General features: G+C 41.7%; 1 protein-coding gene and 2 non-coding genes across 3 annotated transcripts in view; 1 reads left to right on the top strand and 2 right to left on the bottom strand.

Moving 5' to 3' along the window:
• Nucleotides 1-980: 980 nt before the first annotated feature.
• Nucleotides 981-1,053, bottom strand: trnaf-gaa (transfer RNA phenylalanine (anticodon GAA)). The gene has a single exon. It is a non-coding gene; the product is annotated as a tRNA-Phe (tRNA).
• Nucleotides 1,054-1,283: 230 nt separating this feature from the next.
• On the bottom strand, nucleotides 1,284-1,356 carry trnaf-gaa (transfer RNA phenylalanine (anticodon GAA)). The gene has a single exon. It is a non-coding gene; the product is annotated as a tRNA-Phe (tRNA).
• Nucleotides 1,357-3,348: 1,992 nt separating this feature from the next.
• LOC117456476 (LIM homeobox transcription factor 1-beta-like) overlaps nucleotides 3,349-25,730 on the top strand; it is a 44,612-nt gene continuing 22,230 nt past the window's right edge. Inside the window, exons 1-2 of the mRNA XM_034096378.1 lie at nucleotides 3,349-3,412; nucleotides 6,203-6,389. Of these exons, the coding sequence (XP_033952269.1) occupies nucleotides 3,358-3,412; nucleotides 6,203-6,389 (242 nt within the window). The 5' untranslated portion in view covers nucleotides 3,349-3,357. The remainder of the gene's footprint in view (nucleotides 3,413-6,202; nucleotides 6,390-25,730) is intronic.

Genomic DNA, 25,730 nt, shown 5'->3' with positions numbered 1-25,730 from the left:
AGTGGGAAGGTCTGGTAACCCGTGTGTGTACGCCCTAAACGATCATAGCCCCGCCTCTCCCCACCTCTCCTCTCTTATTCGCTGCTTCTTGTGTATTTTGTGGCGGAAGTACAGCGCCACTTACAGGCCCAGCATATGTACTACAGCGTCTCCAGCGGACGGAAGACTTTTTTGATATCAGTTTGTTTTCGTCTCCGTGTGGCCTCAGAGTGCACTCTCATCTTTTACTAGATGCGGATTGGCTGTCAATTAGCATTTTAATGTTTACATTGCCGGTATGAGTGAATCAGAATCAGAATACCTTTATTAGTCCCACAGAGGGGACATTTGCAGAGTTACAGGAAAGAGCCACAGACAGCTGTTGCATATCTTGTAACATGCGTTAAAAAAAGTACTAAGTTATAATATAAATAAACAATATGCTAAAAAAAGATAACAACAAAAAAAGTTACATAATTTCCAAAAATACAGATCAAAAACAAATCAAATCTACAAATCAAATCCTGTAGCGGTTCTTAGGATTTAGCAGCCCGGTATATATTACAGTTATTAAAGATGGCATATGTATATAAAGTAGGCTATATATAGCACATATTGCACATAGTAATTAGAGCAGATGCAGGCACCAAATCAGACTGCTCTAGTTGAGCAGCTCCAATCATGGAGGCAATGTGTGCCTAAAAGTCGCTGCCGAAACCAGAGATCGAACAAGACCTTTAGATCTTCAGTCTAACGCTCTCCCAACTGGGCTATATCGGCACAAAATGTAACAAAACGATGGCAAACACTTAGAACAACAACTCGTGAAAAAAAGCAGCATTTTCAGAGAGTATTTTAACTAAGTGCACAGATGGCTTATGAGTTGGCATGTTGATTTTTTTACGTCAGGTATTGTAGAACAGAGAAACGCAACAAATCAGACTGCTATAATCCAGTTGCTTTTATCGTGGAGCCAACTTGTGCCTAAAAGTGTCCTGTTCTGCCGAAACCAGGGATCGAACCAGGGACCTTTAGATCTTCAGTCTAACGCTCTCCCAACTGAGCTATTTCGGCACAAAGCATGGTCAAAACAGTCTGTTACAAAAATTAAAATAACATCTTGAAAAAAGACGGGATGTTCGGAACGTGTGTTTAACTAATACTAAGTATGATGGTCTGCCTTTGAATATCATACATTGCAGGTATCAGTGAAGCCTTTTGTACAGCAGAGAAAGGCACCACATGCTACAACTACGTCGAGCAGCACCATTGAGGCAATTTGTGCCCAAAAGTCACCTTTCGGCTGCCGAAACCAGGGATCGAACCAGGGACCTTTAGATCTTCAGTCTAACGCTCTCCCAACTGAGCTATTTCGGCACAAAGCGTAGCGGCACAATGGCGGTCAATGAAACATTTAATATAACATATGAAAAGGACATCATATACAGATTGTCCAACGTTTAAAAAAAAGGATAAAACCTTCTCAAATGTTTCAATGTATTGCTTTTCTTTCTTGTTAGAAACTATTTAACTCGCCTGTTTCCGCCGCCTGCACTTCCTGTGGTGACCGCAGGGGGGCAGCATTGGCCTTCAATCCTACCCTCAGTCGGAGATCGTTCCGTAAAATATAGAATATAATTATTTAAACGTCTTATCAACACACATTTAAACCTTGTATTACAATTGCCTTCATTATCAGCTCCGCCCACAATAATTTAAACAACTACCCACTTTATTTAAAAGGACAACAATGCTACTGTAGTTTTTTGTTTTCCATCATGCAATGGCCTTTTAATTTCTACATCCATCACCACCTGACATTCTGAAATCATAAACTCCAAGATGTTTTCTGAAATGGATTCTGAATCATTTTCTATTGCATTCTTCCAATTAATGCCAATCACACAGGCTGATCATCATAATGCAATAAACCCAGGAATGAAGCCTCTGTGTTTTTTCGAGGGGGCGGAGGGGAGCCTCTCGTTAATTGGATCTGACCCTAATTTTTAATTTCCCGTTAATAATAAACCCTCATATATCACTGCGGGTTGTGTGAATGCAGCAGAACAAAAGAGCAGCTGATATAAATATATATTACTTTATTGCTTTCCTCACAGCTGATCTCGGGCCTGATATCGTTTCATATCAGTTTAGAATAACGTGGTGTTATCTGTGGGATATATTTCATTTCGATCCGTGAATCTGTATTGTGAGACTGGAATAAAGCTGCCTTTAACAGAGCGGCTTATAATTCTCATTTTAAATCGGGATGCACTGATTTGATTTGAGGTCCATATGAAATGAAAACATCGTCAAATACCAACCACCAGAATATTTCGATGCCATCATGTAGCACAATATATTGCACCCTGAATAATTCAGCAACAACATTTCTTCACAAGCACAGACTTACAGAATTAAATATAAAAGGCTGTTATATTAACACTATGAGAAATCGAACATTTCTTATAATTCACGTATTTGTTGTTGTTATATTTCAAATTAAAATGGTTGTTGTATTACCTTTAAACTCGTCAAGATAAATTGTTTTTATTTACTCTGACAAACTGGACCGCTCAGGCCTGCTGTGCCTCTGCATTCAGCTATATATTTAATATATTATCCTAGATTTAGAATTTAAAGTGTATTATTTATTTTTCATCCGTTAAATTGTATTTTTTTTTTTAGACACGATCATGATTTACATTTTTGGGACTATTTCTTTAATTAGATGTATCTTTATCTTCGTCTTCCTCCTACAATGGGAAGACAGACCTCTCATATGTTATATATATGTTTGGCCTCCCTTTACGTATGATATTGTAATATATATATTGTCTTTTGTGAAGTGTTATAAATAATAAATCAATGCTTCATTTCCAAACTGTCTAAAAGAAGTCTGCAGACAGAAGGTTGGAAGTGCGGATGGTTAAATAAGTTGATTTTTATTGTAGGCCTAATTGGCAGATTTAAATCACTCCGCCGTGGTGTTGAAGTGAAGGCTTTATGAGGGTCGGATATTTGATTTGATTTCTGATAGGACTCCACGGTCCTGAGAGGCGGATCCAGGCTCCAGGACTGCGGGGAGAGGCTGTGAGGAGGCCGGGGGGAGGGCTTCTCTCTCTCTCTCTCTCTCTCTCTCTCTCTCTCTCTCTCTCTCTCTCTCTCTCTCTCTCTCTCGGCTGCCCCCCCCCCCCCCCCCTCTCTCTCTCTCTCTCTCTCTCTCTCTCTCTCTCTCTCTCTCTCTCACTGAGGACTGGTGGACCAGTTTCACTCACACCTCTGGATTTACAGCAGCTCCAGGTCTCTGTGCAGATTTGAGGATTTTTACAGACGGGCCTTTCGGTTTGTAGAAAAGTCTGGAGCTTGAATTCAGAGATGCTGCACGACATTAAAGTGGAAGCTGACCCGGGATCCCTGGACCTTCTGACCGGTGAGTTCCTCTTCATCCTGACCTTGTCCTTATTTCTTTATCCATGTTCCCACCCATGCTCTTATTTATCACGGGGGGCTGCTACAATAACACTAACAAGGAGAAGTGGCAGCTCCTATTTGCTCTCGGGTGACGCGAAAACAGCCTTTTATGTAAAAACCGAGAGAAGGGCAGGAGGGAAACTCTGGCTCCGGTTTTATAAACACTTATGAACACTTATGAAATACAAATTATGTACAATATATATGCCGTTAATAACTGCGCAATATATACCTGGCTGCTATATTTCTCAGAACTGTTACAGGATATGTATTTTGTAATTTTATGCGCGCTTCTTGGTTAACATTAGGCTCTTTTCTTGCGGTAACACATTTCCCCTCGGTGGGACGAATGTACTCTGATTCTGTTCATGATGATTATTTTCATTTTTCACACGTTTTTAATGGATAGATTTAATGTTATGATTTTTTTTAAATACACAAGCACCTGTATTAATGTAAATTGTAATTTTTGTAATGTCTACTTTTATATGTAATAGCATGCATTAATTAATATGTAGCAGTTTTTGGCTCTTCACGTTTGAAAATGTGCCCTTTGTGGGACGGATAGAGCTATTCTTATTATTATTAGGTGCCTATATCAGTTAGCTATTGTTGTCTTAATGATGATTATTACAAGTATTAATGTGTGTGCCTTTGAGACAAGCAAAATCATCAATCGGATGAGATTGTGATTAAAAACCACAGAGATTGTTCATTAATATTAAATTATTAATTAAAAACAGGACTTTTATGTTCAATCTTTTATCGAGCCACTCCTCACTCCTGTGTTGTGGAGAAGTGGGGTTATTGTATTAAATAAATAACAATGCATTCATTTTGTATGCTACCTTATACTTCTACTCTGCTGGAAGCCAATGTACTTATATCTTTGATACAATATCAATCAACTGATGAATACATATTGGCAATTAGAAGTTAAAATATCATCATATCATAATCCAATATGATGTTTAAAAGGCCTACATGCTTAAGAGGTACATTCCCTTTTGCATGTATTTTAACGTTGTACTTGAACTAGAATGAGATTTTACAAGCAGTACTTTTTACAATTTATATTCTGATTAAGTATACGAGCGACCTGCTTCCTCTCCCGCTGCAAAGGGAGGAAAGGGAGTTTACACTCTGAGTTTTCTGAGTGTATATTAATGAATGCTTTCGCTTGTGAAAATACAAAAAGCGCTGCCTGGTGTCATGGTGATTGTTTTTACACTATGGCCACATGAAGGGACTTCTTCTCGTTGCTCTCCTACACATGAACGACGTTTACACATACGAGGAATTGGCTTTCAGATGCACACAGAAAGAACATCACGTAACCAATTCTAAAAGCTAGTGCAACAAAGGGAAAATAAAGGCAATATTTACACTAGTTATGTCGGAGTGCAGTCATACAATATGACAATACTATACACTAAGTGGAGAGCTGTGCAGGTTTACAGAACGAGGTAGCACGGAGCAGAAATGTGCAACATGTGCAGGATTTACGATATGGAAAAGAACCGTGAGGACCGAGCGAGCGTCACAGTGTGGTTTCTAAATGTGAGGCAGAAACAAAAGGCCTCAGATAAAACAAGGACTCCTCCACTGATGGCAGCTTTCTGGGTGAGAAGGCAGATTTGATCCCTATTGCTAATATATTCTGAAAACACAAACAAATGAAAACAATTGCGGAATTAGCAACCAAGAAAACATCAAATGCAAATAAAATATAGAAGCTAAAAAATACTCATTATAAAAATGACCATCATTTCAAGATATATATATATATGAATATTTGTGTATGTGTTGTATATATATGTATAAGTGATAAGGCGTGTATGTATGTAAATATATACTTGTGTTTATATTTCTTTTTATATATGTGTATTCTCTGGGATGGTGAGAAACTAAGCTGTAACACAAATAGAGGAATTGACAATAAAGTTGACTTTGATAAGATAACGTAAGGAATATTAAATACAGGCAGGTGGTTCCACACAATCTGATGCCTTATGTTTAAAATGGGAACATGCCCCTGGACCCCCCAATTATCACACATGGATAGGATACTAAATGTATGTGCACACTTTTTAAGTATACAACCCATGTCGTAATGTTTCTATTTTGGTAGTAGATTGGTCTGTTACCAATCAATCAATCAAAGGTTATTTATGTAGCCCAATATCACACATTGTACATGTGTCTAAGGGGGCTTTACAGTTTGTACATTGGACAAGGAAACCCCAAAGTTAACGGGAAAGAAATGTTAGAAACCTCGAGGAGAGCAACAGAGAACGGATAGACGTGCAATATGATGTCGTGTGTGAATTAAAAGATAATACGTATACGGTACAAATGCTGGAAAAATGTGTCTTTATATAAGAAAAAGATGGATCCAGGTGGAGCTCTATTGTACTATTTATATTGTGTATTCTTTGGATATCTGATCTAAATCTATACTGTAAGATTTCCAGGCCCCTTATGTTGCTAAATCCTAGCATCGCCCCTGCTGATCAGTACATTCCTGACACAGTTTTTATTATTTCCACATGTTTTAATGACATACAACATATTTTCCAGGTGGACCTCTAATGTTATATTTTATATTGTGTATTCTTTGGATATCTGATATAAGTCTATACAGTAAGATTTCCAGTTGCCAGATTCTAGCATCGTATCGATAATTCCTGACACAGTTGTTGGTGTATTTCCTCGTGTTTTAATGTCACAAAACACATATATTTCGCAGGCGGAGCTTCCCCGCAGCAGGCCGTGTGTGAGGGCTGCTCGCGGATCATCTCAGACCGCTTCCTGATGCGGGTCAACGACACGTCCTGGCACGAGCGCTGCCTGCAGTGCGCCGCGTGCCAGCAGCCGCTCACCAACACCTGCTACTCCAGAGACACGAGGCTGTACTGCAGGGCCGACTACCAGCAGTAAGGGGGGGGGGGGGGGGGTTCTGAGTACTTCTATTCGGGGATGGTGATGTTTTAACTGCTCTTACATCAACACAAAAAGCATTAATCATCAGCAAATTTAATTTAACTCCATTTTAAGCTGCAAACAATGTCTATGACAGGGGTGTCAAACTCAAAGCCTTCATCTTTTGTGGCCCGCAAGAGCTTGGAAAGAATATAATATGTTTATTATGCGGTTACGTGCCGCTTTACAGAAGCACGTTGCCCATAGACTCCATGTCCCACAATGCATCTCATTTTGTGACATACGCACTGAAGAGCCTTGCAATTATTTGCCCTGGACTTCTGCTTTCAGACGTAGTTAATTATGAAGTTATTACCCTATCCGATAATAATCCAATGCAGAGGCAATAGTGTAATATAATACATTATTTTATCTATATTATATATTTAAATATTATATATTTTGATAGTCTTAAAGTTACAACCGGCCCTTTGAGTGCAACCTTAATGCTAATGTGGCCCGTGATGAATTTGAGTTTGCCCCCCCTGGTCTATGACTACTGGGTTACCCATTCATTTCCAATGGCGTGTGATTACATCGATTCCTTAAAAAGCAAAACCCATCTCTTCGCATCTGTCTTTCTTGTCAACTAGTTTCCATGACTAGCATCACTTCTGTCACATGCTTTTATCATATACTTGTATAATGTATAATGTGTTTATGCTATGACGTTTATTTGGTAGTTGTCTTTGCTTTTGTTTGCTTTGTACAGCCCGGCCCTTCGCGGCATTTATTGTGATTTGGGGCTATAATACATTTTGATTTGATTTGATCAGTAATTGTTGAAATGCTTACTGCGGAGGATATCACAAGGCCTTGAATCGATCCCTGATTGATCAGAGCACTAAATCGGTCTGATTCCCTTGAAGACGACAGGAGGTTTTGATGCACCTGAAAGCCTTTCCCCGCTGCTGCACGACGCGGCGCATGTCTCCGGAATAAGTCAAGTGACAGGGTGCGAAGAGAACACGAGAGGCGTGGGGGTGTGTTTGATTTGCTCACCAGTGTTACAGTGTGCTCAGAGCTGGGTGGTCCTGTTGTCTGCAGGGTGTTGCAGACAGTCAGATCCTCTCTCTGCTGGGCGTCTGTCTGCTTCTCTTCAGCAGCCTTTGTCCGGCACCAGATCTTCACACACTCACTGCTGCATGCTGGGGGTCTTTCTCACTACAATGGGCCACATGCATCTCAAAACATGGCACCGCAGACACATCCATGGCTCAGACTTCCCGCAGAAACAAACAGATGCACAAATGTAACCTTTGTGTTGTCCTGGTTTTATCTGTTTATAAATCATACCTCAAATCTGGGTTGCACCTTTTACACCAGCTTGTTTCAACTCGTAACCACACGTTGTAATGATCTTTTATCCATGTATGGTCAATAGATCTAATTTACACCAAATTAAACCTTATTTTTTGGTTAAAAACAGGAACATTTTGACGGTAGGAAACCATACAGAAACATGTTATGATGGATGATCACAGGCTGGTATATGTTCCGTCAGTATTCTGTTTCTAAACCGTTTCATTTCTTTGATGAAAAGCAACCAATGCAATACATTTAAATACAACACACAGAATTGCACGTACTTTAACAATGAAAACAGACAAAGAAATTACTTCAAAGCTGACGCGGTTACCTCCTCTGTGTGGGCTTTAATTGTTGCAGCGAGAGAGACGTTGCTCAAGCAGCAATAACAAGAGACATGGAGGGTTTGGTCGGAGCTCTTCAGTCCGAGCGGGCTCTGTCTTCACGGCTGTAAATCACACGCTTCATCACGATACAGTATTACATTCATCCAACAACAACAACAACAACAACAACAACACAACAATATCTCCTGACATCACAAAGTCTGCCTTTCTCATTTCAGTGGCCTCTGACCCACGTGAGAGCACATCCTCCATCTAACAATCACTCACATTCATATCAACTCGTAAAAACAGACCGAAAAGATGATTTGACCATTTTATCACCAGGCATTGTTTCTCCCTGTGGACGTTTCTTTACGCAGAGGTGGGAAGTAACTAAGTACATCTACTCGTAGTACTGCACTTGAGTACCATTCTGAGGTACCTGTACTTTGAATATTTCAATGTTATGCTACTTAGTACTACTACTCCACTACAGTTCAGAGGTACATGGTGTACTTCTACTCCACTACATGTATTTAATCCCTTTAGTTACTTCACAGATGTGGATGAGTGATGGTAAATATAACCAAGTGTTGAATCAGACTTTAGTTCCACCTGGAGTAAATCCACCAGCTACCCTGCAGTCTACAAAGTACTTCAGACTAGCTGCACCTTCACCAGCTTTGAGAACACTTTCATGATCAATCATTATAAAACATATCATATATATTATTCTGAAATGGACCAATCTGCACAACGACTACTTTTACTGTCTTTCACTATATTTAGATGAGAATACTTTTCTACTTTCACTTGAGGAACATTTTGAATGCAGGACTTTTACTTTTAGTATTCTTACACTCTGGTACTTCTACTTTTACTCAAAGACAAGATCTGAGTACTTCTACTTTTACTCAAGAACAAGATCTGAGTACTTCTACTTTAACTCAAGTACAAGATCTGAGTACTTCTACTTTTACTCAAGTACAAGATCTGAGTACTTCTACTTTTACTCAAGTAACAAGATCTGAGTACTTCTACTTTAACTCAAGTACAAGATCTGAGTACTTCTACTTTTACTCAAGTACAAGATCTGAGTCCTTCTACTTTTACTCAAGAACAAGATCTGAGTACTTCTGCTTTTACTCAAGAACAAGATCTGAGTACTTCTACTTTTACTCAAGTACAAGATCCTGAGTACTTCTACTTTTACTCAAGTACAAGATCTGAGTACTTCTACGTTTACTCAAGTACAAGACCTGAGTACTTCTACTTTACTCAAGTACAAGACTGAGTACTTCTACTTTGACTCAAGTACAAGATCTGAGTACATTCTACTTTTACTCAAGTACAAGATCTGAGTACTTCTACTTTTACTCAAGTACAAGATCTGAGTACTTCTACGTTTACTCAAGTACAAGACCTGAGTACTTCTACTTTTACTCAAGTACAAGACCTGAGTACTTCTACTTTGACTCAAGTACAAGATCTGAGTACATCTACTTTTACTCAAGTACAATACCTGAGTACTTCTACTTTTACTCAAGTACAACATCTGAGTACATCTACATTTACTCAAGTACAAGATCTGAGTACTTCTACTTTCACTCAAGTACCAGATCTGAGTACTTCTGCGGCCTCTGACTTTTAGCAGCAGCTCAGCTCGCGCATTATACAGTACAGTATGTATAAGAGCATCATGCTGCAGTACGACCTCTCTTTTGTCAACAATGTAGTATGTATGTGTTTGGCTTCATGTACAGTTTTGGATATTAATTATGAAATAATATTTATTTAGTTTTGGGAGTCCTGATGCTCCTGTCTCTGTCGTTGTTCCCCTCCGTGCCCTGCTGTCAGGCCTCCATGCTCCCCGTGAAGCACAGAGGTATGTGGGAGATGTCACTGCAGGGCAGCAGGTTTATTTGATTAGAAAGCAGAAGGAGCTGCTGCAACGCAGAGCCCCTTCAGGTGAGTAAATCCTGCAGCCAGACCCAGCAGGTTGTCCTCCAGTCTAAATACACTGCGTCCCCCCGGGAGCAGGGGGCAAAGACAAGAGAAGGGGGGGGTTCATGTCAACCTCCAAAAAACAATAGAGGAAGCAGCAGGAGCTCCGTAAAGCCTCGCTGTGATTGGACACCACAGCTGATGAAAACAAGCCGCCTGAAGACTCTGCCGATCGGGTTTCATCAGAACCTGGGATTTATCCTGACCCCCACCTTGACTTCCAACAGAGGCACGTGAAACAGTGCATGGCGCGGCGGAGGGATACAGCTACTGTCTGAGGAGCACAGAAGGTAACCTCTTTCTGTTATCATGGAGGAGGAGTTGAGTGAAGAGGAATATAGATTTGAAGAAATACAAAACAAAGCCACGGCATATTGCTTGGCTGTTGAGGCGAATGTGAAGATACAGAGGGTGTCATTTTAGGATGAACTGTATGCTTTTATCGTGACATATCTGCATTTGGAAGAAGCGTTATAGGGCCGGGACTTTAACGCGTTAATTAAGATTAATTAATTACACAAAAATTAACGCGTTAAAAAAATTAACGCATTTTAATCGCACTTATTTTTGCACAGCGGAACGTTTCTCACTGGATGAGTTTCGGGCGTACCGATTATACTGGAGCACCAACTAACCTTCATGACTTCAGCATGGGACTTCAAACAACAACAAACCACGGTGATCAATAGTCAAACATGAACGAACAAGCTGATGAGACCGCTTTGGTCGCCCCGTGGATGGGACATGTTGTTTTAAAAAACGGACGGATGGAAGCGTCGACAAGAGCACGGTTGTATGCAAATTATGCAAAAAAGAATTTGCATATCACCGCAGCACATCAAGCCTAAAGTACCACCTAAATGCAAAGCATGTAGCAGCTAGCATGTAGCAGCTAGCGTGGACGTTAGCCCGACTCCGAGTGCAAGGAACCACACCCTGACCCAACCCACACTCCACCAGACGACTGGTTTCAGGGCCAGGATGAGTGAGTCCACGTCTGAGAGAATAACCAGCTCCCTGGCTCACTGGACTGCACTCGACTGTAGACCACTTGGAGTCAAATCCATGTGTAAATTGCTTCTCACTGTTCTCAGGTCAGATATGTATATTTGATTAAAAATGCGATTAATTTCGATTAATTAATTACAAAGCCTCTAATAAATTAGATTAATTTTTTTAATCGAGTCCCGGCTCCAGACCCTCTGCTCTTTACAAAGTCAGCTACCTTTGGTTTTATCATACAAGCGTTAGGGTTAGAAACATGTAACTAATATACATTAATTACACTGTAATCTGAGTTTTTTAAATTTGAATATATTTTATTTAAGTGTATTTGAAGTGTACTAAGTATTATGTTCGTAACCTGTATTTAAATCAGGCTTTATAATTATTTGAGAGACCGAGATCATGTAAGTGTACTATGTATTAATGTATTGAGCTGTACTTAAATCAGGTTTTAAAATCGTTTGACTGATAGAGACGATGCAATGTTATTATTTGTTTATTGATTGTTATGAACCTGCCTGAGGACCACAGATGGAAATTAGCTGTAATCTGGCATATCTCTTCTCTTTGCTGAGATGAATGTTTTTGTACGCATGGTCCTTCTATAAATAAATACAAATACTTTTATATCAACCACACTTTTAAAAATAGACAGTCTAAAAATGTGATTTAGCAGTGGGAAATACAAGTTAGACTTTGTATGATTTTAATTAATAAACATTGAAGAAAATGAACAGATGAAATCGATATTTTCATTAGCTCACATACAGAAGTAAACAACACAAGAAGTGAGTAATGTTTTCATGTGGATAATTACATAAGGTAACACACCCACGAAATAGAGGAAGATAAGGAAACAGGAAAAAGAGAGGAAAGGGTTAATAGGAAATAACAATATATACAATAAAACGTTTAAAAATCAGAAATTAAATATATGAACATTCGTTAAATGTAATAATGAGAAAAGTGAGACCGCTATGACTTTTTTAAACTGTAAATCTGGTATAAATTGGGTCATTTAGAATAGCGAGGACATTGGACTGATAACACTCCCTTTACAAAGTCAGCGTCCTTTGGTTTTATCCCACAATTTGCTGCTCCTTTAGGAAACTATCTGTGTTTCACTGACCTCAGAGCAGCGTGGCATTCCTCCAGCACACTGGGACACACTCTAAAATTCGAGAGAGCCACAAATCACAGAGGGGCCTCGGGCAGCTTCTGATGGATGTTCGTCACTCTGAGGACGATGATGAATCTACATCTGAACATTTATTTCCCCCCATCAATCACGGCTTCATACACAGCGTCACTGTTTGAACTGAGCCCCGGTCCACAAACAGTGCCAAGGGAAAGAAAGTTAGAACATCATCCAGAGAAGACCTTTCTTTTGTGGAGAAATGGGTTCTCTGAGAGCTGGTCGGTGCTAAACTCTGCTTATATGGTAATATGCTTTAATATAACCTGACATACATAAACTGGTTGGCACAGGGTCGTACTAGTGACAAGCCATGAAGAAGACAAGTAGTGTTGTAGTCAAGACCACCTTAACCCATACCGAGTCAAGATCAAGACCAGAGAGGACCAAGACCAAGACTTAAGACCAAGAGGTCGAGAACAAGTCAAGACCAACACCAAGACCAAGACTTTAAGAGGTCACGACCAAGACTTTAAGAGGTCACGACCAAGTCACGACCAAGACTTTAAGAGGTCACGACCAAGTCACGACCAAGACTTTAAGAGGTCACGACCAAGTCACGACCAAGACTTTAAGAGGACGAGACCAAGACCAAGAACAACAACAAGACCAAGACTTTAAGAGGTCGAGACTAAGTCATGACCAAGACCAAGAGAAGACCAAGACTTTAAAAGATCGAGACAAAGACCAAGACTTTAAGAGGTCACTCACGAACAAGTCAAGACCAAGACTAAGACCTAGACTTTAAGAGGTCGAGACCAAGTCAAGACCAAGACCAAGACCTAGACTTTAAGAGGTCGAGACCAAGACCAAGAACAACAACAAGACCAAGACTTTAAGAGGTCGAGACTAAGTCATGACCAAGACCAAGAGAAGACCAAGACTTTAAAAGATCGAGACAAAGACCAAGACTTTAAGAGGTCACTCACGAACAAGTCAAGACCAAGACTAAGACCTAGACTTTAAGAGGTCGAGACCAAGTCAAGACCAAGACCAAGACCTAGACTTTAAGAGGTCGAGACCAAGACCAAGAACAACAACAAGACCAAGACTTTAAGAGGTCGAGACCAAGACCAAGAACAACAACAAGACCAAGACTTTAAGAGGTCGAGACTAAGTCATGACCAAGACCAAGAGAAGACCAAGACTTTAAAAGATCGAGACAAAGACCAAGACTTTAAGAGGTCACTCACGAACAAGTCAAGACCAAGACCAAGACTAAGACCTAGACTTTAAGAGGTCGAGACCAAGTCAAGACCAAGACCTAGACTTTAAGAGGTCGAGACCAAGACCAAGAACAACAACAAGACCTAGACTTTAAGAGGTCGAGACCAAGACCAAGAACAACAACAAGACCAAGACTTTAAGAGGTCGAGACCAAGTCATGACCAAGACCAAGAGAAGACCAAGACTTTAAAAGATCGAGACAAAGACTTTAAGAGGTCACTCACGACCAAGTCAAGACCAAGACCAAGACTAAGACCTAGACTTTAAGAGGTCGAGACCAAGTCAAGACCAAGACCTAGACTTTAAGAGGTCGAGACCAAGACCAAGAATAACAACAAGACCAAGACTTTAAGAGGTCGAGACCAAGTCATGACCAAGACCAAGAGAAGACCAAGACTTTAAAAGATTGAGACAAAGACCAAGACTTTAAGAGGTCACTCACGAACAAGTCAAGACCAAGACCTAGACTTTAAGAGGGCGAGACCAAGTCAAGACCAAGACCTAGACTTTAAGAGGGCGAGACCAAGTCATGACCAAGACCAAGAGAAGACCAAGACTTTAAAAGATTGAGACAAAGACCAAGACTTTAAGAGGTCACTCACGAACAAGTCAAGACCAAGACCTAGACTTTAAGAGGTCGAGACCAAGTCAAGACCAAGACCTAGACTTTAAGAGGTCGAGACCAAGTCATGACCAAGACCAATGTGGAAGATACAGAGTCAATTTGACTGCTCTTGGTCTCGAAACAACTTTTTAAAGGTCTTCATTTGAGTGTACTACAACACTAAAAACAAGCACCCTCTCAAAAATAGTTTGCCAGACATCAGTGTGTATTTTTTAACCCCTAATACTACTAACCCCTATGGGGGAAGGTTCGGAGTTTTATTGATCAAGCTTCACATCCCACAACAAACAAAACCCTGTTGTTTTTGTGCTCCAACAGTAGCGTCCTTAAGGCACATTTCGATGTCTTTTCTGTCCTTTTTACACTTTGCAAAGTCTGCATTGGGCACTGTGCTTTTGGTCCACGAGCCGAATGTTTGACACCCCTGATCTACACAAATGAAATATTGCATATTATCTTGAAGTCAAAGGGGGCGCAAGGTGGTCTCTATCTGTGATGGACGTTAGCTGGGTTTCATTCACATTTGATTTCCCGTCTTAATAAGTTTGACTATCCCGAGGTGTCTGTTTCCCGCCTGTCAGATAATTGATGTTTGACTGAGCCCGTCTTCTTTCTTTCTTCTCAAATCCATCCGTGCCTGAGCTCAGAGGACAGTCTGTGTTGTCTCTCCCCTCCCTCGTCTTATGCACTGTTTAATCGTAATATCAGCACTGCTCGGCTCTCCTGGGACTCGGGCTGGCATTTAGCAGGCTGAGACAACTCAAGACCCCCGAGGGCTCGTCCAAAAACTGCCTGCTCCAAGCTGTCCACGTTATTAGCTTCCCGCTCTCAGAGGAGACCTTCAGCCATTCACACACACCAGGCACACACACACACACACCCTGTTTCTCTTGTGTTCAGCAGTGTAACAGTAATTACTCCATTCATATTCCCTGCCTAATGACCCTGCTGGGGACCATTTGCATACATGTTTTCTTTTCCTTTTGTAATAATGAGGACAAACCGATGTCTGTATTATTCATGCATTATGTTTTCCTCTGGGCTCTCTCTTTATACAACACTATGAGGGTGTGTGACCTCGGGACAACACACTTATTTTAAATGCAACGCAGTTCAAACTAAAATCACAGCCCAATCAACAATGGCTTATGAGGCAGGGCAACAATTACGGCAAATGTGGCAACAGCGTAAACATGTGGATCAACGACTAACACGATGATCGGTCTCTGTATTCAGATAGAAGACGGGAAGACGGCATGCGGCAAGGCTTTGGAATATCATATCGTTATGGAAACCTCCCACATTGAGTGATTAGAAATGGCATGTTACACCACTGGATTACACGATGTGACATTAACAGACACGGGGTTTAAGCTTTATTATTAAGGTTTTATGATAACTCGTGCTTTATAGCAAACAGAACGCGTGTTTTTTTATCTTGTGTCCATCATCCATAATGATGTGAATAGATTAGTTGAAACACAACTGGTGAGCATGTTAAAAAAAGACATCTCTTTCCATCACGTTGTTGGTGCTTTCCAGAACACGCCATTCAGATTCAGATTTGGGAACATTCCTAATTTCCGAGAGGAACACCATTTCAGGCCATTTGGTGCCACTCGAAGTGCCGAGCTATTCAAATACACTTTCAGAACAACACGTCTTTGCTTTCCGACGCTGCATCGCTTCTGACAATCTGGAGCCCACCAGTGATCGTCAACAGCCTCGTGTGTCAGCTGGCGCGATACAGACAGGAAGTGGTAGAGACATGCAGGGGTATCTTTTGATTGTAAGTGTTGTATATGTACAGGGACTGTTGCCATGACCCCACCAGCTTCAAAGAACTCGTATTATTTGACTTTAACTTTAACTATTTATTTATTTGTTGTTTCTTTATTTTATTTTCTCTTCACTGTATCTTCACTATATCTGTAAAGCGTCTTTGAGCACCTGTAAAAGCGCTAACAAATTAAATCTATTATTATTATTATAATAACCAAGCAGCTCAAAAAATAGAAGCAAAAGAGTTTTGGAGTATTATTTATTCTTTTTCGTCAGAGTTGCTGGTTTTAAACCTCGGTTAAGAAAAATTATGACTTCCCGTTTCTGCCGAAGAGAGCAGTTTGTCCCGAAGCTTGCTGCCGTATATATATATATGTGTTTTTTAGATTAGATATATTTTATCGATCCTAATTTGGAGTTAGGGTTAGGGTCGCTGTGTTTTTTGTCACTGCAGTAAAACAAGGCCTTCCACATGACATAACAATTAGATAAAATATACAAACAGGGAATATATACACATCAACAGTACAAAGAAAAGCACCTCTCCTGCTGCAGTCTCACCTTCACCCTGTCCTCGTTTATTATCAGGCCTCGTATAGTGACCTCATCGCTGAGGGCGGAAATGTGTGTGTGTGTGTGTGTGTGTGTGTGTGTGTGTGTGTGTGTGTGTGTGTGTGTGTGTGTGTGTGTGTGTGTGTGTGTGTGTGTGTGTGTGTGTGTGTGTGTGTGTGTGTGTGTGTGTGTGTGTGTGTGTGTGTGTGTGTGTGTGTGTGTGTGTGTGTGTGTGTGTGTGTGTGTGTGTGTGTGTGTGTGTGTGTGTGTGTGTGTGTGTGTGATAACTGACTCAGAACAGTGCTAAATACTTTGTATACCTTCCTCCCAGGGTTTTTAGGCTAGGATTTTTGCTTTCCGGTCAAATGTCCGGACAGAATTTATTTTAACGGACAAATTTGAAACTTACCGGTCATGTTTCAATAATAAGAATAAGAATTGTGTAGCAGAGTTTCCGTTAGCAGGTAATTACCGGACTATGACCGGATATGCTGATGTTTAAAACTCAGTTAATGGGAGTCATTTTCATATTGCTTCAGTTTATAATCGAAACAGATCGAAAGGTTCAGATTCATTTTTCAATAAATGATTCTACAAACAACATAATTATTACATTCAAAGAAACTACCGGACATTTTGACCGGCAAGTTTTGAATTGACCGGTTTTTAATACATTTTACCGGCTAACGGAAACCCTCCGTGTATACTGTCTATTTATTAATCAAGGTCCAAATTGAGCAATCCAGTTACTCGTGATTTATTTTGTATGTATAAATGTCTAGGTGTGGAATGTTTCTAAATTACTATTTTTTTATAACACAGAAAGCATACAGTCGGTAACACATGTTGTAATTCTTGTACATCTTGATGGAGGTATATTTGTCTCAATATTATCTGCTTAAACAGATTGGAAATCCTCGTGTAAATGTGGATACAGAAGATGAACATGGTTACCATACTATTGTAACCAGACTGCATGCTCTTACTGTGAAAGGCAGACACCGAATGATACGATATGATGGGAGGCTGTGGCGCAGTGGGTTGTGCGTTGGTGTCCGGGTCAGACGGGCACAGGTTCAAACCCCACTGCAGTCAGCATGGCGTTGTGTCCCTGAGACCCTTCACCCCAAATGGCCAAGTAATACAAGTCGATTTTTCTTCGGACCGTCTCAAAACTCTCCGTGTGTGTACAATGCAAAACATTGAGACACATAAATGCCTTTTCGATCATAATTTACTACGGTTTTTATTTTATTTGTTGAAGGTATTTTTTACTACACATTTCCACATCAGTGTCAATCTGTGGAATTACAAATCAGTGCAATGTTCAGTCTAATCTTCAGTATTCGTGTCTGTGGCCGTTTGGCTGCGGCACGGCTCGATGTACCTGCAGCACATTTCACTTGGCGACACAACGCCTGTTTTCGTTGCGTTTTTTTCGACACAGTTCTGTTTTGTTAAGCTGGTTGAAGCTCCGGGGAGATCTGTAATAACTTGGCAGCTGTAAGGGACACAACCAATAACGGAGGGAGTTTTACCTTCTTTTATGAAATGTGCTTTGTTCTTCGTCGTAAGAATCTTTGCTGAACACGGTTGTGATGAACGATACGTCGTGCTTAGTTTACGGGACTCCTTTTGGACCTTGGTGATGTGGACATGTGTATTATATTGTGTGCACACGGTACATGTGTGTGTGTAGGTGTGTGTGTGTGTGTGGGTGTTGTCGTCTGGGATGAACACCACCTTACACAAATATACATCTGTAATTCCCCCGATGGAAACCTTTGGTCTCGGGTTCATTTGTCCCGTCTGGACTGAAGTGCAGGCTGACAGCTGAAACATGGACAGAGCGACTTGATGACATGAAGAAAGGCTTACGATAAACGAGTTCATTATATGCAGCAGCTTGCAACTTCATACGGACTTAACGTTCAAGCAAGCTACTCCTACAACCCTGTTTTGTTGTTTATGTACATCAGAAATATGTGTCAAGATATTCATACATCTGTTTTAAAAGTGTGTTTTGGTTAGGCGCCTATTCGAACGTTAAGTATGAGGACTATCCTCTCCACACAGACTTGGACTACATGGGGTCCCCGCTTTCTTGTCCTACTCAATTTGTGCAATTCCAAGACTGTTTAGGGACGCATGCAAACATATTAAAATGACCCATTTTTAAAAAGAAATAACATTTATACTGATAATAATAACCGGATTGTGATTAGCGTAGCGCTTCTTAAGATCAGACAGGGACGCAGGACGCCGATACGGTAGATTTTGATCTCCAGACGTCGACATGAAGGCTACCCTATGTCACTATTTAAAGAAGAAGAAAAATAATATAATTAGTTTTGTTCAATATCGAATCTAATGCTCATTCATACACACTCTTTGTGAGCATTTAATGACACTTTGACATGTGGACTGCGGGGCCGATATAACGATCAGTGGACTCACAGAATCCCGTCTTTAATTAAAAATGGTAAAATCAAAATTGCAAGTTTTGACAATCACATTGCTGACATTCATTTCCCCACAGAGAGCGTGAGAGTGGAGGTCACCCCTCCTCTGGTCTGCCGTCACAGAGCCATGCAGGTGTCAGCGTGTGCGTGCGCGCGTGTGTGTGTGTGTGTGTGTGTGTGTGTGTGTGTGTGTGTGTGTGCCAGTGTGTGGAGGCTGGGGGAGACAACCAGCAGTGGTGAATTCTTCTTCAAACAAATATCGGGAAAGGGGATGAGGAGGAGAGGGGGAGGGGATCCCAAGGGAAATAAAGTCTGCCTCCTAACCCCCCCCCCCCTCCTCCCTCTCTGCCCAAAGCCATGTCTGTTTATGAGGTAATAAGTGGTGTTAAGTCCCCGTGCCTCCAGGATGTTTATTAGTAGCAGCTCTGACTGACTGACAGGCTGAATGGAGATGACGTCCCTCCTCCAAGACACATTGATTTATTCGTCTGAAGGCATTTATTAAAAAAGTCTTTGTTACATGGGATACGATATTCACAGCTTTGTCAGTCTGTATTTTCAACCCTGGACGACGTGGATCTTTGGTGAATACAGGATGTGTTTTTTTCCTTCCTTTTTCCGTCACCTCATCGCTAAAAATATTCTCTACGGTTTTGGGATCGATTTTTTCTACTTGAACGCACACAATACACTGTTCTGATGTTGAGTCAACCTCTTTGGTCCAGAGTGCAACTATGGGATGGATTTACATACAATTTAAATATTAAGGTCAATTATTTGGTCCGTACTCAATTATCTTCTTGACTATTGACACCCGCACCAGCCTCAGCTGTACAGTGGTTTTGTTCATCATGATATCAGCTTTGTTTTTGGTAGCATTTAGCTCAAATCAATATAACATATTGTTAAGGTTTGGCATCGTTGTTTACGATATATCACACTGAGGTTTGGAAAGATGGAGGAGAGACGGTGGCTCTGCTGGAAAGTGTGTTTTAAATCATTACTCTTCAGTGCAACGTAAGGGACCGCCCCTCGATCAGAAGGCCCATTACTCCGAAACCACAACTGTGCAAAAAATGTCAAATTGGAGAAAATATAGAAGTTATGGAAACTCACTCAAACAGCCATCAGTTTTGCAATTTCCTTTTAAAGGATTGAACAGAGATTTGTGATCTCAACATCCCAAGTCTACTACCGTATAATACACTGCATGCTAATAGCTCAGCTGCTTCAGCGTCACAGTTAATACATCCCCACCATGTGTCCTTTAACTTTACCTAAGGGTTTATTTTCCCTCAGGTGTGGACGACCCTACACCTAATTTTTCTGTCTATTAATTCTGCAGCTCACACCTGTCCTTTGTGTTTAAATGTCCACACGATGAACAAAAGGAAGACCTGTGATGACCGTGTGTGTGTGTGTGTGTGTGTGTGTGTGTGTGTGTGTGTGTGTGTGTGTGTGAGAGAGTGTGGCGCTGGACACAGACCTGTCACCACCTCTCAGTGTGCAGCTGGGCCTCAGTCCTCTTTGGGGGGGGGGGGGGGGTTCTTTATCCTCTCACACACAAAAGGCTAATGACAGGTGGCACACTCCGAAAATAGTTATATTTCAACACTGATCATCTCCGCCTGGTTTATTCATTCTACTAAAGAATGCAGTTTCACTTTAAACTTGACTGTGCTTAAATCAAAAAGCTAGTTGCATGAAAACACAATATTACATATTACATATAAAAACACTATACTCTATAATACATCGAATGCATATCTCACATTCGATGCTTTCATACTAATTGTATACATCATGACATATATGACATTATTGTTACGCACACATGACCCATCTCTAATGTCTCAAGGACCCACACATGGCTAAAACTGAAGAGGTTTGTTTAGGCAACTCTAAATGGCTTTATCCATGAAATACTTGCCAGGTTTCACGTGGACAGCATGCCGGAGAAAAGAGAAGGGCTTCCTCCTCTTATCGTGTGTGAAAAACAACGTGAAGGTTGATGAGTTTATCGGTGAGGAGCACAGGTTAGCATCCCGAAGGAAGCGTGTAGTGACTTTTAAACCTAGTCTATACTTAAACCACTGAGGGATGGGAACGGGAGAAGTTGTTCGGACGCGTGTTCCAGACTAAACAATGTCCCTTTGAGTCGTATCATTTATTTTGTGTTCAATATATTCACCATGATGAGTTTATCCACATTGCTTCCATTCAGACGAAGTATATATGTCTGCTCGTCATGATGAACAAGCACAGCTCATCTCGACACAGTCAAACAGGTTTTGCTTCCCGTCCCACACCTGAATCTGATCGACCGGGGATTACCTGCACTCACAAGTGGATGCTCCATCCTGTGTACAATGTCAGAATGTTAATTCAACATTTCCTGAGTGGAGGTACTGTCACACAACATATGTGTTTAAGGATGAGATCAGTGGAAAACTGAGTGTCATCTGTCTTCGACATCTCCTCATTCTGTAGGCATTTATCCTGCAGCACCACTGAGGATGAGGAACAGGCATATATACTTTGTGCAGATAAAATAAAAACAAACAAAATACATTATGGCTCCAACACAGCGTATTGAAGGCAGCGTATTGAAGGCAGCGTATTGAAGGCAGCGTATTGAAGTCAGCGTACTGGAGGCAGCGTATAAAAGGCAGCGTACTGGAGGCAGCGTACTGAAGGCAGCGTACTGAAGGCAGCGTATTGAAGGCAGCGTATTGAAGTCAGCGTACTGGAGGCAGCGTATAAAAGGCAGCGTACTGGAAGCAGCGTACTGAAGGCAGCGTACTGAAGGCAGCGTATTGAAGTCAGCGTACTGGAGGCAGCGTATAAAAGGCAGCGTACTGGAGGCAGCGTATTGAAGTCAGCGTACTGGAGGCAGCGTATAGAAGGCAGCGTATTGAAGGCAGCGTACTGAAGGCAGCGTACTGGAGGCAGCGTACTGGAGGCAGTGTATTGAAGGCAGCGTACTGGAGGCAGCGTACTGAAGGCAGCGTACTGAAGGCAGCGTATTGAAGGCAGCGTATTGAAGTCAGCGTACTGGAGGCAGCGTATAAAAGGCAGCGTACTGGAGGCAGCGTACTGAAGGCAGCGTACTGAAGGCAGCGTATTGAAGTCAGCGTACTGGAGGCAGCGTATAAAAGGCAGCGTATTGAAGGCAGCGTACTGAAGGCAGCGTACTGGAGGCAGCGTACTGGAGGCAGTGTATTGAAGGCAGTGTACTGGAGGCAGCGTATTGAAGTCAGCGTACTGAAGGCAGCGTACTGAAGGCAGCGTATTGAAGGCAGCGTATTGAAGGCAGCGTACTGGAGGCAGCGTATTGAAGGCAGTGTACTGGAGGCAGCGTATTGAAGTCAGCGTACTGAAGGCAGCGTACTGAAGGCAGCGTATTGAAGGCAGCGTATAGAAGGCAGCGTATAGAAGGCAGCGTATTGAAGGCAGCGTATAGAAGGCAGCGTATTGAAGGCAGCGTATAAAAGTCAGCGTATTGAAGTCAGCGTACTGAAGGCAGCGTACTGAAGGCAGCGTATTGAAGGCAGCGTATAGAAGGCAGCGTATTGAAGGCAGCGTATAAAAGTCAGCGTATTGAAGGCAGCGTACTGAAGGCAGCGTACTGGAGGCAGCGTATTGAAGTCAGCGTACTGAAGGCAGCGTACTGAAGGCAGCGTACTGAAGGCAGCGTACTGGAGGCAGCGTATAGAAGTCAGCGTATTGAAGGCAGCGTATAAAAGTCAGCGTATTGAAGGCAGCGTATAAAAGTCAGCGTATTGAAGGCAGCGTACTGAAGGCAGCGTACTGAAGGCAGCGTACTGGAGGCAGCGTATACAAGTCAGCGTATTGGAGGCAGCGTATAAAAATCAGCGTACTGGAGGCAGCGTATTGGAGGCAGCGTACTGGAGGCAGCGTACTGAAGGCAGCTTACTGAAGGCAGCGTACTGGAGGCAGCGTATAAAAGTCAGCGTACTGAAGGCAGCGTACTGAAGGCAGCTTACTGGAGGCAGCTTACTGGAGGCAGCGTATAAAAGTCAGCGTACTGAAGGCAGCGTACTGAAGGCAGCTTACTGGAGGCAGCTTACTGGAGGCAGCGTATAAAAGTCAGCGTACTGAAGGCAGCGTACTGAAGGCAGCTTACTGGAGGCAGCTTACTGAAGGCAGCTTACTGGAGGCATTGTGTGGTGACAGCAGTGTGTCAGGAAACAATGATCTGTGACAGCCAGCTGCAGCACCCTGAGGCTGTCCCCACATTAGGAGCGGTAAATAGACGACAATTACATAGCTCTTTTCCAGTCCTCGCAACCAATCAAAGTCAGCTTTCATTCATGCATACAAGGTGCCACCTGCTCATCAACACTAACACACACTCACACACCTTTGACATGATGACTGCAGGGGTCAGGGATCGAACCGTCAACACTGATTCGCTGAGCCACACAGGAAGCATCGTAACTGAAAGCAGTGGATTAAAATAAGAAATATGTATCAAAACAAAACCAAATAATAGTTGCAGGGCATTTCTTTCATTTGCACTCGGAAGCACAAAAGCAGAAGCAACAAAAGCAAGTCTTCGGTTTCTTTTTAACACACACACACACACACACACACACACACACACACACACACACACACACACACACACACACACACACACACACACACACACACACACTATGTATAAGTACACTCAGATGCGAACTCACACTAAAAGTCAAAAAGGGTTATGAGCACTGAGGAATGTCTCCATCGTGCAGCCTACTGTCGTCAGAGCTAAACTCAAAGACGACCGTGTCACTTTCCTTTCTGCTGGTTTATCTGCTTCTCTGGCTATAATGGACCGACAGTTATGCTAACTATAATGGACCGACAGTTCTGCTAACTATAACGGACCGACAGTTCTGCTAACTATAATGGACAGACAGTTCTGCTAACTATAATGGACCGACAGTTATGCTAACTATAACGGACCGACAGTTCTGCTAACTATAACGGACCGACAGTTCTGCTAACTATAACGGACCGACAGTTATGCTAACTATAACGGACCGACAGTTATGCTAACTATAACGGACCGACAGTTATGCTAACTATAACGGACCGACAGTTCTGCTAACTATAACGGACCGACAGTTCTGCTAACTATAACGGACCGACAGTTCTGCTAACTATAACGGACCGACAGTTATGCTAACTATAATGGACCGACAGTTATGCTAACTATAACGGACCGACAGTTCTGCTAACTATAACGGACCGACAGTTATGCTAACTATAACGGACCGACAGTTCTGCTAACTATAACGGACCGACAGTTCTGCTAACTATAACGGACCGACAGTTCTGCTAACTATAACGGACCGACAGTTATGCTAACTATAACGGACCGACAGTTCTGCTAACTATAACGGACCGACAGTTCTGCTAACTATAACGGACCGACAGTTATGCTAACTATAACGGACCGACAGTTATGCTAACTATAACGGACCGACAGTTCTGCTAACTATAACGGACCGACAGTTCTGCTAACTATAACGGACCGACAGTTCTGCTAACTATAACGGACCGACAGTTCTGCTAACTATAATGGACCGACAGTTATGCTAACTATAACGGACCGACAGTTCTGCTAACTATAACGGACCGACAGTTCTGCTAACTATAACGGACCGACAGTTCTGCTAACTATAATGGACCGACAGTTCTGCTAACTATAATGGACCGACAGTTATAGCTAACTATAACGGACCGACAGTTATGCTAACTATAATGGACCGACAGTTCTGCTAACTATAATGGACCGACAGTTATGCTAACTATAATGGACCGACAGTTATAGCTAACTATAATGGACCGACAGTTATGCTAACTATAATGGACCGACAGTTATGCTAACTATAATGGACCGACAGTTATAGCTAACTATAATGGACCGACAGTTATGCTAACTATAATGGACCGACAGTTATAGCTAACTATAACGGACCGACAGTTATGCTAACTATAATGGACCGACAGTTATGCTAACTAAAACGGACCGACAGTTATAGCTAACTATAACGGACCGACAGTTATGCTAACTATAATGGACAGACAGTTATGCTAACTATAATGGACCGACAGTTATGCTAACTATAATGGACCGACAGTTATGCTAACTATAACGGACCGACAGTTATGCTAACTATAACGGACCGACAGTTATGCTAACTATAATGGACCGACAGTTATGCTAACTATAACGGACCGACAGTTATGCTAACTATAATGGACCGACAGTTATGCTAACTATAATGGACCGACAGTTATGCTAACTATAACGGACCGACAGTTATGCTAACTATAACGGACCGACAGTTATGCTAACTATAACGGACCGACAGTTATGCTAACTATAATGGACCGACAGTTATGCTAACTATAACGGACCGACAGTTATGCTAACTATAATGGACAGACAGTTATGCTAACTATAATGGACCGACAGTTATGCTAACTATAATGGACCGACAGTTATGCTAACTATAATGGACCGACAGTTATGCTAACTATAATGGACCGACAGTTCTGCTAACTATAATGGACCGACAGTTATGCTAACTATAATGGACCGACAGTTATGCTAACTATGTTCCCTAGCAGTCAGTCATTAAGAGATTATAATTAAACAAAACACCTCAGGTCACTGCGACGAGAGGCCATGCGGTTCTTCAGAAAGCTGCTCTCGTTTATTTCACATCTGCCTCTTGAGAAACCCTCCAACCTCGAAAAAGTGCAATGTTCTTTAGTTTTGAGCGTTG

This window comes from Pseudochaenichthys georgianus, chromosome 12 (assembly GCF_902827115.2).
Source record: "Pseudochaenichthys georgianus chromosome 12, fPseGeo1.2, whole genome shotgun sequence".
Classification (NCBI taxonomy): domain Eukaryota; kingdom Metazoa; phylum Chordata; class Actinopteri; order Perciformes; family Channichthyidae; genus Pseudochaenichthys; species Pseudochaenichthys georgianus.
This window is presented reverse-complemented; position numbering and strand designations above follow the sequence as displayed.